General features: G+C 48.8%; 1 protein-coding gene across 4 annotated transcripts in view; it reads right to left on the minus strand.

The window, feature by feature from the left end:
* Nucleotides 1-3,308: 3,308 nt before the first annotated feature.
* The window catches only part of LOC311602828 (protein TCL1B2-like), a 45,722-nt gene continuing 34,509 nt past the window's right edge, over nt 3,309-14,521 (minus strand). The window contains exons 1-4 of one of the 4 annotated variants that reach the window (XR_014780863.1): nt 9,438-9,533; nt 5,191-5,361; nt 4,435-4,495; nt 3,309-3,895 (exon numbers count right to left, since the gene is read on the minus strand). Coding sequence is in view for 2 of the 4 variants with exons in the window: in XM_084791439.1 (XP_084647565.1) it covers nt 3,852-3,895; nt 4,435-4,495; nt 5,191-5,361; nt 9,220-9,366 (423 nt within the window). In the remaining 2 variants the exon portion in view is untranslated. Of the gene's footprint in view, nt 3,896-4,434; nt 4,496-5,190; nt 5,362-5,482; nt 5,584-9,219; nt 9,534-14,521 lie in introns of those variants that run through there. The other 3 variants (XM_084791439.1, XM_084791440.1, XR_014780862.1) reach the window with 3 other exon arrangements.

Raw genomic sequence — 14,521 nt, forward strand, 5'->3', positions numbered from 1 at the left:
CTATGATAGTTGTTTGCAGAGGGGACTCATAAGATGGAGATGTGTTTGGGTAGATATCTCTGACTGTGGTTTGTGTTAGGATTTTGCTTCAGTCAGCCTACCTGTGATGTCATTGCCTACCTGCCATGGGGGCGGGGCCCAGCCCAGGGCTATATAAAAGGACAAACTCTCCTCCTGGCCCTCTCTCTCTACCCCCTTACTCAGTCTGTCTCTCTCTCTCTCTCTCTCTCTCTCTCTCTCTCTCTCTCTCTCTCTCTCTCTCTCTCTCTCCCCACCCCTCACCCTTTCCTTTTCTCCAGATGTTCACTTAAACCTCATAATTTCTGTTGCTTGGCATCTTATTGTCTTATTTTCTTACTTTTAAAATCATTACAGTTTGCCTTAAAGGTGAGTGTCCTTCACAGGCTCTTGTGTTTGGGCACACACACCCAGTAATGCATTTTGCAAGGTGGAGACAGTAACCCCCAGCTACATGAAAAGTTTGAAAAAAGGGGGAATGCCTTTGGAGTCACAGCCCAGCCTACTTCCAGTCTGATCTCTCTCTCATTCTTCCTGATTCAACCAAGATGACAGCAGGCAATCTCCCGCCACCTCCCAGGATGCCTTCCTCACCCTGATGCACTGTATCTCCTCAAACCATGAGCCAGAAGAGCCTCCTCTTTAACTTGTTTCTCGTCAGATGTTTGCTCAGTGATGACAGAGTGAGCAGTGAGCCTGGATCCCCATCCCTGGCGTTAATGGTGCATCTTACCTCTGGGTTAGCGCTGTCATCTTCCAGGCAGGGTCAGCAAGAAACAAGCTGTGAAGGATGCTTGTACTCATTGCCTGTCAGTATCCTTAGCACAGACTAACCTTTCTGCAAACGTGGGGTGTGTTGGACTCCACATTCTCCCACCTTTCATTTGTGTACCCCATTCCTCTGTGTGTGTGCCAGCCTTTTCTCTCAGCCTCTCTGTGACTGGAACCCAGGCCCTTGGCAGGCTATGACTGACACAGTACCTGCTGAGAGTCACTGTGTCGTGTCTATATTGCTTCTCTACCCTCCCTCCCTTCTCACCCAGAAGGTTCCCAGCTTTTCTCACACACACAACTCTCACAGTAATTTCAGGATCATAGCATGTAAGTAAAAACTCTTTTAAGTTTTGTTTTATTGTACTTATAAATTAGTTCAGAAAATACACCTTTACATGAAAGTTAAGTTATTATACTAATAGGTATCTGCTAGCTTTATTATCATTGCTTTAATTTTATGTATAACAACACTGAGGTATAGAAGTGAAATGCCCAGTTCACAGGAGTGGTCTACAATCCAGCCTCTTTCCAACAAGGTGTCTCGGAACTCCCTGTTTAGGAGTTTGGGTTTTTGTTTTGATATGAGGCAGGTGTTGTTTGGTATAACAGCGCTGTCTGTCCTGGACTTGCTTTGTAGACCAACATGGCCATGAGTTCTCAGAAATCTGCCCTCCTCTGCTGGGATTAAAGGCTTGCTGGCTGTACGAATGCTAGTTAATTTTTAAGTACATTATTTAGATCACATCTAATTGTTATCCCTTCGCTTGTGTCTTCCCGTTCCCCCTCTCTCCTTTTCTCATCCAATCCCCTCCCCTAGGTCAGTGACAGAAGGGGACTTCCTCCCCTATCATGTGATCACAGCGTATCAGGTCTCATCCTGGTAGCCTGCTTACTCTTTCTCTGAGTGCCACCAACAAGGTCTCCCCAACAAGGGGAGATTGTACCAGTGCTCTAAAATTCACTTCACAGATTTTCTGTTAGCTTTCCTTTTGACTATGTATGCAAAGGGAAGCAGAGGATGTTTATAGCTTGAATATATGAACATTTAACTTGCTAGATTCACTTGTTGGCTCAAGGAAACTTGAGAAGGTTATTTTCCTCATAAAAAACCATACACCCTTCACTATGGAATTGAGCTTCTTTTATGAGTAGTAAATTTCTTTTTTCTTTTTTCCACAAAAATTCTCTCACCAAAGACAAAAAATAGGACTTGGATAGTTTTCTCACACACCCAATGATGGTTTCTTCTTTAACAGGACTCACCTTACCTGGGAAACTGAGGCACACCTCTAGGCTGTTTGTGAGGGTGTTGGGGTGGGGTACATCATGAATGTAGTTATGTCATCCTATGGGCTGTGAGTTCCAGATGAATAAAGGAGGGAAGGAGAAAACAGGAACGCCTTCCTTTCCTCCATGCCCTGCCTCACAGTGATATCAACTGAAGTGCTTCCCACAGCCCTGCACAAACCAGAAAGTCCCTTCTCTTTCTCAAGTCATTGATATCTGGATATTTGGCCACAGCAGTGAACTAACACAAATTCCCAGTTCTTCTCTCCCACTGCTGGCTTGTCTGGGTCTTGTTCTTCTAGCAGATGCTGTTCTCCATGGAGTAATATGGTCTTGGATCTGTTCCTTTAAGATGGACAGTGTCTTCCCAATTTCCTCCAAGTCCAGGCTTGGATGCCACTTGAGAGGCAGAGGCAGGTAGATCTCCATGAGTTCAAGGCCAGCATGGTCTACAGAGATACTCCAAGATAGATAGTCAGGGACACACACACACACATACACAGAGACAAACCTCAGAATTCCACAAACAGCAACAAAAACAATCACCAAAAAGTTCTCATGCAACCCAGGCCGGCTTTGAACTCACTACATACCTAAGGATCAACTTGAACTTCTATTCTCTGGCCTCCCTCTCCATGGTGCTGAGATCCCAGCACTTGCTAACACAGTGTTTTGATCCCTTGGTTGTGCCATCCTGAGAGATAGAACTTACAGCTCTGTGTGCTAAACAGACACACTAGCAACTGAGCTCCAGCACCAGCCCTGTAAGGGCCTTTAGAGATTCATTCTGTAAAGTTAGGGCTTCTGTCTGTGGAAGCTTCGTGTGAAAGGAGGGAGTGCCTTCCTTTCCTTTGCATCAGATGAAGGACAATTTCACAGCACCTGGCCTCTGTCCCCTTCCTGCTACTCCCTTGATCATCTGGTGTCTTCACATGTAAGGACACTGTCTCCCTCTGGAATATGGAGCATTACTGTGCCTCCTACAGTGACACATTGTCACCTGTCACTGACCACTCCCCTTCCTCCATGTGGCACTACACCCTCTGACCTGGTGTCAGCTTAGCTCCATCCAGCTCCCGGGCAGCCTCCCTTCTAGACCTTTCCCAGGTACCCTGCTGCCAACATGGCCAGAAACCACTTCTCCTAATGTTCCTATAATGCTTGGGGCCAACATTTGCTTTCTCTACTAGAATATGGATAAAGACAGACCATCCAGCACAGAATCTAAGTAAAAGAAGTAAAGTTTAATTAGTTAAAAATCAAGTTGGGTGTGGGGTGGGGTTAGGGTCAGCATCACTTGTAGGAGGCAGGGATCTGAGCACATGGGAGGAGAACCCAGGTGCTCCCTGTCCATGTCGCACTGTGCCCTCAAGCTACTGAGCACAGTGTCCTCTACCCAGCACCAGGTGGACTTCCAGCCAGTGTTAGCAGCTCAAGGCACACAGGGCCTGGACTCCCTATCCGTACCTGCTCCTCAAGAACCTACAGACCAGAGCCACCTGAGGAGAAATGGGGCAGATGTCCAACCACAACAGTACTGGGAGCCCAGGCAGAGGATTCGGAGGGAGGAGGGTCCTAACAAGTGCCATCTCTGAGGTCCACGCCAGAGGCACAAAGTGGACAAGAGAAGCTTCAGCCTGTCCCCAGCCTCAGGATACACACAGGCCAGGCACACAGTAGCAGGTCATGTAAAGTGCAGATCTGAGCAGGCCAGGAAGGACTGCCATACTGGGAAATCTAGGAACAGGCAGAGGAGTGTATGGGCACAGTCTTCACTGAGGGCACTGGGGGCAGGAGCCTACTGGATTGCCATGAGCTGGAGAAGACAAAGGAGACACAGATTAGCGATTCCCTAAGAACTGGGTGCTGGCTCAAAGGCCTGGGCTCCAGTAAGCCCAGCTCTGTCCCTGCCCATGGGCCAAGCTCTACCTAGCCAGGGAGAGCTGCTGCCGAGCTGGGACAGATACCCAGTGTAGGTCTCTTGAGCCAGGGTCACACAGCACTGCGGAGTGACTGACCTTGATGGTCAGGGTCACACAGTTCCTGTCTCGTTGCAGCTAGAGCTCTGTGGTTTAACACCCACAATTCCAGCCCCGGGAGCCTGTTTGCAGCTGTAAAGTGTAAAGTGGACATCTTGACTTGTTCCCAGGGCTGAGGTGTGGTGACTGTGATTCAGTGAGGTCCTCTGCTCACTGTGGGGTGTTGCTTACAGTGTTCAGATCCAAAGGAGAAGGGTGACGGGTGGCCACACAAGGGAAGCTCAGGGATTGAGGTCACTACTGGCTTCCTATGAAGAGGGAAAGCCTGCTGGTGCCTGCCTGATCTCAGCAGTGAGGGGTGTGGTCCCTGACATACCAGCCAGTGAGTGACAGTCTTCATACTCCAACCTTAGGATCAGTTTGCTTGAAGCGTCATCCTGCAGAAGAGAGAAGAGCCATCAGGATCCTAGGTGACACAAATCTAGCCAGCTCTGAGACCTTGGCCCATTCAGACTTGAGGCACCAGGCAGGGGTAAGGGGCAAAAGGTAACCTGGTCTGTGGATTCCAAAGCTAGAGGGGAGCATTATTTCTGCACTCAACACACTGGACAGAGGTGCCACCATATTTCCCGCATGCATTCTCTCTCCTCTTTTGTTCCTGTCCCCCTCTCTTGTATAACAGCCTCCTCTGTAAGCAGGTCAACAACAACAAAAGTATCCTCAAGAACTCCCTGAAACTGAACAGATTCACCTCACCCCCATCTGCCAGAGGAAGCAAAGCCAAGCAGCAAGGACTCAGACCAGAGACCCCAGAAGCAGCAGAAACCAGCCAAGCTGCCTGCAGAGCTTTAGACAGCTGAGGGACCTGGACAAGACACTGCCCTGCAACCTGCTGAGCTGCCTGTAGGCTGTGCAGTGTGCTCCAGGGACCCAGCTCTTGTGAGCTGTCTGTTTATTATAGAATGTGCACATACCTCCACCAAATCATCCACTGGAAATGGATCAAGGCTCTAAAAAGAGCTCCTAAAGGAAGATTTCAATGAGGGGAGCTAAGAACCTCCCTGGGGTCGGCACAGGATGAAAACCATTTGGTACCTGTTGCAGCATTCCTTTTCAAGTTCTGAACACTTGCCTGGGTATATTCCAGTAATCTCCAGGATGTGTAGTTTGATGCCAAGTATGTCTCTGCAGTTGACAAATTCCATTTCATTGGTAGACAGTTCAAATTCTGGGTGCGGAAGGTCATAGGATCCTCATAAAATTCGTGGACCTTCCGCAAGTAGACAATCAAAGGAACTCCATGCTATAGGGAGTAGAGGGGAGAGGTACATTAGTGCTAGGATTCTGTCAGCCATGCGTGGGTACCAGCCAAGCATGTTTGCTTCAAGGGTCAAGCTCAGAGGTATATGTTTCAACAGCCTGACCTCAGCCTTGTCTCCAGCACCTCTGTCTTCCTCCCAAGGATCTGGGATGTCTGGTCCTCTGCTGTTGTCTCCGATCCCAGGACTCGTTCCAGCCATCCCTGCTCATCCCCAATGCATCTCCCACAATGTAGCCTCAGTTTCCAGGCCAGCAGCACCAGTCACTGGTTGTACACACACAAACAGTCATGCACCCATATCCCAGGCCAGGGGCCAATGGCTTTAGCAAAATAAATGCACTGTAGTGTTGATTTGTCATTAATAAATGCAAAACATAGGGCCCAGTCACCAGAGAAAGCTACAGTCTTGCTTTTGTGTTAAATGAAGTTTTACTCATGTCTCTGGATGCTTTTGCAGGAAGGTTGTGCAGGGGAGTGTTGCAAGTCTGCAGGCCTTGAACCTACGTTGATGTTCCAGCTTCTGCCATGTGTGTATATGTGTCTAGGAAAATGTAACAGTTAGGCCTATTTTTTAGTATACTAACAGAGGGGTTGGGAGGCAGAAGGGAAACATGGAAGGAGTGTGGGGAGCAAACAAAAGCCATCTTGCACCAAGTCTCTGTCTTGCCCCCCATGGTAAACTTACCCTTTTCCCCCAAGTTCCCCAAAAGCCTACAAATGTATGCCTGGTAGCATCTCCCTTGCACCTGGGGGCCAGCTAATTAGGTGCAAAACCACAATGTCAAATAGATTTATAAAAATCTCCCCTTGTGGCTTAGCCTAACCTTCCTACCTCAACCAGCTTGAAGGCCAATTTCCCTGTGACCCCTACACAATCATGTAACACCAAGGCTTGGAAAGTGCCCCTTTCAGCTTTTGCCTTTATAAACCCTGGACCCAAGGAGACTGGGCCTATACTTTCCTCCAAGTACTGGGGAACTGTTGGTCCAAGCTCTGGAGCTTGTTCAACAAATGACCCTGTGAGGATTGAATCCGGCTGGTTTCTGGTGGTCTTCGGTGGTAGGAGGGGTGTCTCTCAACTTGGCATAACAGGAGGAAGAGAGAGAGAGAGAGAGAGAGAGAGAGAGAGAGAGAGAGAGAGAGAGAGAGAGAGAGAGAGAGAGAAAGAAAGTGCAAAGCAGGATCCAGTGTTGTAACTTGGAATTCCAAACTACTCAGAAGGTTGAGGCAGGGGGATCCAGTTTCACTCGTATCTACACTATAAAGTGTGTCAAAGACCAACCTGGCCAATTTAGTGAGACCCTGTTGCAATATAAAACGTCAAAGGAAGGCTGGACCCTACCTCAATTTTAGAAATGTCCTAGCAAGTTGCAAGGCCCTTGGTAATCCCTAGTACAAGTGCTTTAAGGGTGGTGGTGGTGGGGACGACAGAGAGAGACAGGAGAGAGAAAGAGAGAGAGAGAGAGAGAGAGAGAGAGAGAGAGAGAGAGAGAGAGAGAGAGAGAGAAAGAGAATAAAGAATTATCTTAATTAGGGAAATGATTCCAGGGCTACCCTTGCCTCAATTACTCCATTTTTTTTCTATTCCTATGGGATCCTTTCATGGCCACTGTAGCTAGTGGCCTGCACAGTCACAGGAGAACCCGCCCCCTTCTCCAGAGTCTCTCCAGTCACTCACCCTCTAGACCCTGCACTCCCCCCTTCCTCCCACCACAGTGCTTTCAGTCTGTGACATCATCCACAGGGCACCCACAGGATGTGTCCCTCAGCAAAGCTCTGCCTGGGTCCTGAGCTGCATCCTTTCCCAGCAGCCTCAGATCCTCCTCCTTTCAAACTCAACTGTACAAGAAGCTCATCTGGTTCCTGCATGGTTCCTTTCTGCACACTGGGACCAGCAGCTGCTTTAGCACAGCCTGGTCCCAATAGTTGTATGGTGGCCAGGCATGAGATTATTTGGGTTTAATTGACTACATACGATTTCCCATGGAATCTGCCTCATTACACCCTAACTATCAGAATTCTCTCTAGGTTTTTTAAAGTGAAAATATTTTTTAAAGATTATTTATTTATTATGAGGTACACTATGGTCTGCCTGCATGTATGCCTGCAGGCCAGAAGAGGGCATCAGATCCCATTATAGATGGTTTGAGCCACCATGTGGTTGTTGGGAATTGAACTCAGGACCTCTGGAAGAGCAGTCAGTGCTCTTAACCTCTCAACCATCTCTCCAACCCCCTTAACTGAAAATATTTGATCCAAAACTTTTCTATTCTTTATTTGGTATAGGTAGAAATAAAAACACTTATCTGCTACTTTCATTTTTTTAATGGAGCTTCAGATGAAATACTCCCTGGTTATATGAATGTTCATTAACATATCAGAGTTGGCAAAAGATTAATGTAAAAAAAAAAAGACTAAAAAGAAAGGTAAGGACCTTTCCTAGGTATGGTAGAGGGGAAGGTTTATAGTAGATAAAAGAGCATAGACAAAAACAGAGACACTGAGAGAGTCCAGAGTGAACATAATCCTGAGCTGGGCCAAAGGAGGAGGGGAGGGAAGGGAGAGGAGAGCAGAGGAGAGGAAGGAGGGAGAGGGAACGGGGAGGGGAGAATCCAGCCTGGACAGCCTGGGTCAAGAGACTGGCACAGCCAATGGCTGAGTTATTCAGGGCCCAGAGGAGCTGCAGCTGAAGAAGGTTAGGACAGGGGGCAGGGGATGCCAGCTATTCCCAGTAACAAGCCAGGACTGGGGAACACCAGGAGAACCTGGCATTCAGAGTCCGCTTTGATGCATTATTAGGCACCTCAATGAGACTAAACGAGTCCTCCATCTGTACCTCCAATACAGGGCATGGGACCCACAGTCTCTGCCACACCAAGCACTGGCTTTGCCCTCTAACAACATCCTTGGTCCTTGTGGAGAAGTTTTGATACCTACAAACCTCCATTGCACAGTATGTTATGCTCCCAGGTTCCTTGTGGTCTGCAGCCACAGCCCAGGGCAGTTTTCAATCAGAGTGATGATCTACAGCACAGCAGATCACGTGACCCATTAGAACTTCCCCCAAGTCCCCTGGTCACTTTCCAGGATAAGGACCCCTTGTCTGTTCATGGCTTCCCCAGGCAATTCAGTGTGGGAACAACAGCGGCAGATGAGTTCTTATATTCAGAAAAATCAGATACCAGTGTGTGTTTGCATTCACATCTGCCCCCTCCAGGTCATGGGGCTCCTCCTGGACCTGCCTTTTTCCTGACCTGGAGAACTCCTTCTCATCCCACAAAGCCCAGCTGTGTGTAAAGCTCTCCCAACAGGCTCCCTCTGACCACCTGTACCTCAGGCCTCAGCACAAGGGCTCCCTTCATCTGTGCAGAAGCCTGTGCTGTGAGGCCTCCAAGCAGAGGCTCCAGAGATGGGAGTAAGTATAGACACAGCTTAGTTCAGGGACCATTATGACAATAGCTCCTACACACCGCCCCCCCCCACACACAACCACACACACGCACACACACACACACAACCACACACACACACACAACCACACACACACACGCACGCACGCACGCGCACACACACACACAACCACACACACACACACACACACACACGCACGCACGCGCGCACACACACACACGGGCGCGCGCACGCACACACACACACACACACGCACACAACCACACACACACACACATGCATGCGCGCGCACACACACACACGCACGCGCGCACACACACACACACACACACACACACACACACACGCACACGCACCCCCACACACTCACTCTCCCTGGCCACAAGGATAATCACCCGGGTGCAGGATGTCTGGAGCTCTAGAACTCACCATATGAGCAGGCCGGTTGGGACAAATCGCAGTACGTGTAACTAGCCACTTTTTTTCATATTCGTCTTGATAGCAGCCAGGTCTCACGCACTGCAATTGCCATGGGGGAGACCACAACAACCGATCAATAATATTTGCAAAAGCCATATTATAGGAGCTGATCGAGTTGGCTGCCTCCTTAAAATACAGTCCTGAAGGGGGCAAGACGAAGAACTCACCACAGCTTGCAGCAGGGCCAGGAGGGAGTAAACCCAATTCACCTGTGCCTGGGCCAGGAGCTCAGCTCACCAGATGCCCTGTGCTCTCAGGCTAGCCCTCTGTAGAGCGCTCTCTGTTCCTTGCCCACACTTGAGGGAATTATTCTGACCAGCACGTGTCCAGCAGGTCTTCATCAGCTCCCTCCTGTCAGCTGACCCTCTGCATGTAGGCAGTGGTTCTCAGCCTTCCCAGTGCTGGGGCCCCTTAATGCAGCTCCTCATGTTAGGGTGACCCCCAACCATACTTATTTTCCTTGCTACATCAAATTGTAACTTTGTACTGTTATGAAAGCTAACGTATATATTTGGGGAGCTAGAGGCTGCAAAAGGGGTGCTACTCCCATGTTGAGAACAGATGCCCTGGGGTGATCTGGGCAAGACACACCTGGGGTAAATTCCTTCTCCTGGAAAACAAGCAGACACACCTCAGATATTTGGGATCAAGATCAAATAAAATGAACTTGTGTTTGGCGTGGGACTGTGATGCTTCTTGCTGTCCTTGCCATTGGCCCTAGAGTCTGACTGCCCACGTGGTCTGGCCATCTCCTTAGCTCTGCTTTGCTGAGACCACCAAGGGCTGTCCTAAAGCATCCTGGTGATGGCAGCACCCTGTGCTCTGAAGACAGGGTCACTGTGCCCTTCTCCTTTGAGAGCCCAGAAGCCAGATTCTTCCCATCCTGGCCCAGATCATGTGGAACACCTGTGTCTCCATCTTTTTCATCCTCCTCCCCATTTCCTCACATCCATCCATCCATCCCTCCTTCCTCCCTTCATCTCTCTGCAGTGTCTCATGCAGCCCAAGTTGTCCTCAAACACACATTGTAGCTGAGGATGACCATGAATTCCTCATTCTCCTGCCTCAGCTTCTCTAGTGCTGGGATTGCTCACAGAGCACAGTTCTGTGTGGTGCTAGCGACCCAACCCATGGCTCAGCACATGCTACACACCGTTCTATCAGTTTTTCTCTACCCCTAGTCCCACGTCAGGCATTTCCTTGGTGTCCTGGCTATGTTTAAGTCAACTTGGCACAGGCTACCATCACCTGGAAGGTAGGAACGTCAGTTGAGAAAATGCCTCCAAAAATGAGGCTGTAGGCAAGCCTGTAGGACATTTACTTAATTAGTGATTGGTGAGAGAGGGCCCAGCCCATTGTGTTGTGGCCATTCTTTGAGCTGGTTGTCCTGGGCTCTGTAAGAAAGAAGACTGAGCAAGCCAAGGGGAGCAAGCAGGAATCAGATCCAGCCTCCAGGTTCTGGCCCTGTCTAGGTTCCTGTCCTTACCTTGAGTTGTGCCTTACGATGTTGGAGTGTAGGGCAAAGAAACCATTTCTCCGCCGTCTTGCTTGTGGTCATGGTGTTTCATCACAGCAGTAGTAACCCTAACCAAGACGCTAGGCACTGCTGACTGTGTCTCCCTACAACTGTAGCCTAGAGCGTGCCAACCCATTTCCCAGAGGAAGAAACCGAGGCATGAGTGCTGTGACTTCAGTGAGGTGCGTGGCACTGGGAAGCTGTGACCCACCTACTTTTGGCTCTGACTCTTTGCTGCCAGCCTTAGCTGTGCCCCTGTCTGATGGCCTCCAGGTGGAGGCTCAAATATTTCTCTGAGAAGCTGGAAGGTGAGAGAAGTCAGGCCCTTTCTCCTCCAGCTAGTCTTTGTTCAAATCATGGCTGACAGGCGCTTATGTCTCCTGGCCAACTTGCCCCTCTCTGCTGCCTGGCATGGGAAGATTTTGAGCAGTGCAGGCTTCTCTCCAGGTCCTTTCTTGCCCAGAGATGAGCTCTGTCCTGCAATGCTGGGCTCCACCAGCAGAGGGAGTCCTCCCCAAGCCCCAGGTACTAAGTGTGGTTGGTTGCAGGGAGTTCCAGACCACAGAAAGTGTCACTGTGCTGGCTTTGGGGGCTGAGGCAGGGGCACTGTGCTGTGAGCACACCTTGCTCAGCCACTCCAGGTGACTGGGCCTAAACACCAGGCACACTGAGGTAGAGCGCCTAAAGCACAAGGCATGGCTGGATGGGAAGTGAGCCAGCAGCAGTGGATGGAGAAACACAGAGGGAACTGAGGGTGTGCAGAGACCACACAATGGTCAGGCTCCTGTGACAAAGGCTCTGACCTGTCTGTGTCTCCTTGCTGCCTGATTCACCAAGATGGGAGCAGGCAACCTCACATCCCTCCCACCACCTCCCACCACCTCCCAGGATGCCTTCCTCATCCTGATGCACTGTATCTCCTCAAACCATGAGCCAGAAGAGCCTCCTCTTTAACTTGTTTCTCATCAGATGTTTGGTCAGTGATGACAGAGTGAACAGTGAGCCTGGGTCCCCATCCCTGGCGTTAATGGTGCATCTTACCTCTGGGTTAGCGCTGTCATCTTCCAGGCAGGGTCAGCAAGAAACAAGCTGTGAAGGATGCTTGTACTCATTGCCTGTCAGTGTCCTTAGCACAGACTACTAACCTTTCTGCAAACGTGGGGTGTGTTGGACTCCACATTCTCCGCCCTTCATTTGTGCACCCCATTCCTGTGTGTGCGCCAGCCTTCTCTCTCTCAGCCTCTCTGTGCCTGGATGCCCAGGTCCTTAGCAGGCTGTGGCTGAGACTCTACCTGCTGAGAGTCACTGGGTCATGTCTATGTTGCTTCTCTACCCTCCGTCTCTTCTCTCCCAGAAGGTTCCCAGCTTTTCTCACACACTCACACACCACTTTCACAGTAATTTCAGGATCATAGCATGTAAGCAAAAACTCTTTTTAAAAAAATTTGTATTTAATTAATTTCTTCAGATTACATCTTAATTGTTATCCCCTCACTTGTATCTTCTCGTTCCTCCCTTCCTCTCTTTTCCCCTACTCCCCTCGGTCTGTGGCAGAAGGGGACCTCCTTCCCCAACATATGGTCACAGACTATCAAGTCTCATCCTGGTAGCCTGCTTATCCTTTTCTCTGAGTGCCACCAGGCCTCCTCTACGTGGGGGAAGTGGCCAAATATGGGGTACCAGAGTTCAGGTCAGAGTCAGTCCCTGCTCTCTACACAACTGTGGAGAATGTGCTGTCCATTGGCTAGATCTGGATAGGGGTTCTAGGTTTACTGCATGCATTATCCTTGGTTGGTACAGTAGTTTGAACAGACTCCCCCCCCCCCCCCGCCCCATGTCTAGAAGCCTTATTTGTAATAGCCAGAACCTGGAAACAACCTAGATGTCCCTCAGTTGAAGAATGGATAAAGAAACTGTGGTACGTTTACACTATGGAATACTACTTAGCAATTAAAAACAAGGAAATCCTGAAATTTGCAGGCAAATGGATGGAACTAGAGATCATCATCCTGAGTGAGGTAACGCAGACCCAGACAGACTCACATGGTATAGACTCACTCATAAGTGGGCACCAGCCCAACAGAGGTGTCCCCTGAAAGTCTTCACTTAGCTGGAGATTGGGATGTTACTGGGACTTCCTATTGATACTCTAGGTATGAGAGGTAAGGAAGAATGGGAAAATAGAAGGATCCAGAGGGTCCTAGAAATTTACAAGTAAAAACTTCTGAAGCCTTGTTTTATTGTACTTACAAATTACTTCAGAATATACACCTTTACATGAGAAGTGCTGAAATATCAGCTCAAACTATTATAATCCTTGTCTGCTAGCTTCATTATAATTCCATATATATATATATATATATATAGATCTGAGGTGTAGAAGGGAAATGCCCAGTTCACAGGACTTGTCTATAATCTGGCCTGTCTTTTCATGTAAGGAGTCTATTAACTCCTTGTCTGGAGGTTTAGGTTTTTGTTGTTTATCTTGTTTTTGTTTTGTTATGATACAGGGTTTTTTTTCCCCCTATATAACGGCACTGGCTGTCCTGGACTAGCTTTGTAGGCCAGGCTTGCCATGAACTCTCAGAAATCTGCCCTCCTCTGTTGGGATTAAAGGCTTGCTGACTGTACCAGTATTTTAAAGTTCACAGATTTTCCGTTAACATTCTTTTTGACTTTGTATATAAAAAGAAGCAGAGGTGTTTATAGCATAAATGTATGAACATTTAACTTGCTAGATTCTCTTATTGGCTCAAAGGTATTTGAGAAGGTTATTTTTTTCATAATAAATGACACAACCTTCACTATGTCACTGAGCTTATGTATGAGTAGTAAATTTCTTTTTTCTTTTCTCATAAAACATCTCTCAAGCCTCACCATAAGAAAGGAAACAGGACTTGGTTAGTTTTCTCATTCATCCTGTGGTCGTTTCCTCTTTGATTGGACTAACCTCACTTGGGAAACTGAGGCACACCTCTAGGGGTGGGGTCACATCATGAATGTATGCATGCATCCCATGGGCTGTGAATTCCAGATGAATAAAGGAGGGAAGGAGAAAACAGGAACGCCTTCCTTTCCTCCGTGCCCTGCCTCACAGTGATATGAACTGAAGTGCTTCCCACAGCCCTGCACAAACCAGACAAGTCCTTTCTCTTTCTCAAGTCGTTGACATCTGGATATTTGGCCACAGCAGTGAACTAACACAAACTCCCAGTTCTCCTCTGCCACTGCTGGCTTGTTTAGGTCTTATTTCTTCTAGCAGATGCTGTTCTCCATGGAGTGATATGGTCTTGGATCTGTTCCTTTAAGATGGACAATGTCTTCCCTAATTCCTCTAGGTCCAGGCTTGGGTGGAACTGTCTCCTCCACCAATCGCTGTGTCCCCTTGTTTCTGAGGAGGAATTGAGCAGCTCACCCTCAAGGCCAGGGAACATTCTCACTAGAGCAGGCCATGCAGGCAGCAGGAGCCTGCAGCAAGGGGAAGCTGCTCACTTCAGGGTGAGGAGGAGGCTGGATCTCAGCTGGCTCTCCTTCTCCCTGGTTTTTATTCCATTCAGACCTGCAGCCCATGGAGAGGACACCCTCCAGTGAGTGTGCTCTTCCCTCTCTTTGGAAACACACACAAGATGCACCTAGAGCCATGCCTCAGTAGCACCCTAAGGGATTCTGTACCTAGGCAAACGGCTAAAGAGGGGAACAGAGTTTCCTATGGACCAGTCTCCCCCATGACCTCAC

This window comes from Acomys minous, assembly GCF_964271855.1.
Source record: "Acomys minous genome assembly, chromosome: 8".
Classification (NCBI taxonomy): Eukaryota; Metazoa; Chordata; class Mammalia; order Rodentia; family Muridae; genus Acomys; species Acomys minous.